The 2,507-nt window shown below is 33.2% G+C and overlaps 1 protein-coding gene across 1 annotated transcript; it reads left to right on the top strand.

Annotated features, from left to right (window-relative positions):
* The first annotated feature begins 706 nt into the window (after positions 1–706).
* Positions 707–1,726, top strand: LOC127840570 (uncharacterized). Its single transcript, XM_052368980.1, has 2 exons — positions 707–860; positions 1,478–1,726. Exons 1-2 carry the CDS (start codon positions 711–713, stop codon positions 1,724–1,726), a joined length of 399 nt encoding a protein of 132 aa, XP_052224940.1. The 5' UTR covers positions 707–710.
* The last annotated feature ends 781 nt before the right edge of the window (positions 1,727–2,507 follow it).

Raw genomic sequence — 2,507 nt, 5'->3', positions numbered from 1 at the left:
GAAAGGTAAAGACTTAAATGTTACCATACATTAATAAGCAATCTATAAAAAAAATGTGAAACTATAAAAATTGATCCTAGCAGGTGCATACAACTCTAGTAGTAATAAATGTTTTATGAATGAAAAGAACATGAAAATACAGTACACCTGAATGTGCAAGCGCACTAGCTGTTCTTCTTAACTTATAACCCTACTTCTGTTTAGGAAATTTTCATTCATCAAAGTGGATTCTGTAGGCATTACTTAAACATTAACATTTAAATTATACCTTAAATAAAGTGTAAATTCTACCAATCATGACTATGCATCTTAAAAGATTTGAAAGGTTTTCTTCTTCTATATTGTAAAAATTCTCCATAATATGTTGTATACATTACTATATACATGTTTGTTTTTTGTGTGAGTTTATGATTAGAACGAAAGCTTTTCCACTTTATCTTATTGAATCATCATTTTCACTTTTGTGTGATGAATACAGAATATAAAAGACTTTTTCATTATATTTCTCTGTCAGAAGTGGATGTATTTAGTATTGCGTTCTGTTTCTTTTTTCGTTTAACACGTTTTGTTTAAATAAGAGCAAAAGAAATTGTCAGTATTCCTTTCTGTTGGCAGGTCTTATTCACAATAAATCACAATATTTAAGTGACATGCATCATGCCTTGTTGTTGATTTTTAGCCTTTCGTTCGTCCTTGACCTGTTCTGCACAATGGCAATAGCTGGGGAAAACCCATCCCCCAATAAGATTGCCCCAATTGTTGCTGCCTATGCCATCCTCATGAATGCCAGGAATGAAAAGTTGTCAGCGTGGCACAGACTCACAACAGTTGTATCCATCAAAGGGCACTTGGATGACTCGGTAAGCTCTAGAGTTGGCACAAGCACATTTTCTAAAGACAGGGAGTTATGTTGGGGTTAAACGAGCTGTAGACAGAAAACTAATTTAAAGAAATAAAAAATGGGGGATATTTATATATGGGGCCTCATCATAGCTAAAAAAATAAAGGAAAAGATGGCCCTAGTTTGGTTTTTACAACTGTGTGTAAGAATATGATCATTGAGGTTGGGAATTAAACTAAATTTATCGTAAGTATTTTAACAGCGTGGTTCAAATTATGTATTTATGCAAATTCTGACCACAAAAATAGCTATTAACAGGTATTATTTTATATCTTTTCACAACAATCTGAATATTTAATTACATAATATGCCTATGGATAAACATATGTTTTGCCATTTGGAACCTGACCCAAAAATGGGGACTTATCCATTATTGTTTAACCTGTTATTGAAAGCATTTGATTTTGTATTATATTCAAAATCATTAATATCTGCTGCATAAATCCATTAGCATTCTTAGGTTTTAAGATGAAAATAAAATGATATAATGAACACTTTAATTCATAAAGTGGCTTCTTCTAATTAGTTTCACTTACTGTTAATATATGGATCATTTCTACAATTGACTACTGGCAGGCACTAACACTATTCAACCGCATGGGGCTGACAATGTCGACATCATCCAAACTGCGCCTACTGGATGAAGCTGGTGAAATGCTGGAAGACAACATCGCCAGAAGTCTAAGAAAAAACCCACTTATCAAAATTACGGGTGACAATTTGGACATCTATGTCAGAACAGGACATCATTCACTGGACAGACACAACAAGGACCTCCACACGTTTGCCTCAAATATCATCTTCAGCAGGGTAGGTAATGTTTGAGCTAATGGTTAAAATAACACCCCTTCTCGTCTAGCTTAATAAGCGCAGTTAACAATAGCATCACTAAACTGTTGATATTATGATATGTTTACAATACACTGAGTAAATAGTAGTAATGCATTTTTGTTCACATTGATGGTATCAGAAGCTTTCCACTCTATTAAACATGTGTACAGGAGAACATTGTTCATAAGTTAAAATGAATGAATGTATACAACAGGTATTCTTTCTAAAAACAATATCATGATTCTGATTCACTTAATACTAGGTGCCAAACACAGCAAATTAAATCTATACGGAAAAAAACACTCAATTTAAAGGTGTTCAAAAATGTTGTAAATCAAAAACAGGTGTATGTCCATTTGTATTTCAGATTGCACAACTAGGATCGTTCAGCACTAGTTTCACCATGCCATCACTTGAAACACTTTCTCCAGAGAAGTTCTTTCCCAATGGTCACCACAGAGACACTTTGACAAACACCTACTGTGTATTGTTAGGTAAAATTCAAATTATTTGAGTGCTGGTATTGTTTGACGTGTGAAGTGTTTTTTCATTTATTGTCTATGGTTGAGCATGAATCTATCTATCTATCAGCTAAACAATTCTTGTACTGGCACTATAATTTTATCAAATACTCTTAAAACATATAGTCTTTATATTGAGTAGACTGGGCTTTTGTAAAAGGAAGTTTGGAAGTAATTTACTCCCAGTTTTGTTCATAAAAACTTTCAAAATTGCATCCCAGGAAGTCTCAAAACTTCCCAAATCCAACACTTCA

This window comes from Dreissena polymorpha, chromosome 8 (assembly GCF_020536995.1).
Source record: "Dreissena polymorpha isolate Duluth1 chromosome 8, UMN_Dpol_1.0, whole genome shotgun sequence".
NCBI lineage: Eukaryota > Metazoa > Mollusca > Bivalvia > Myida > Dreissenidae > Dreissena > Dreissena polymorpha.
This window is presented reverse-complemented; position numbering and strand designations above follow the sequence as displayed.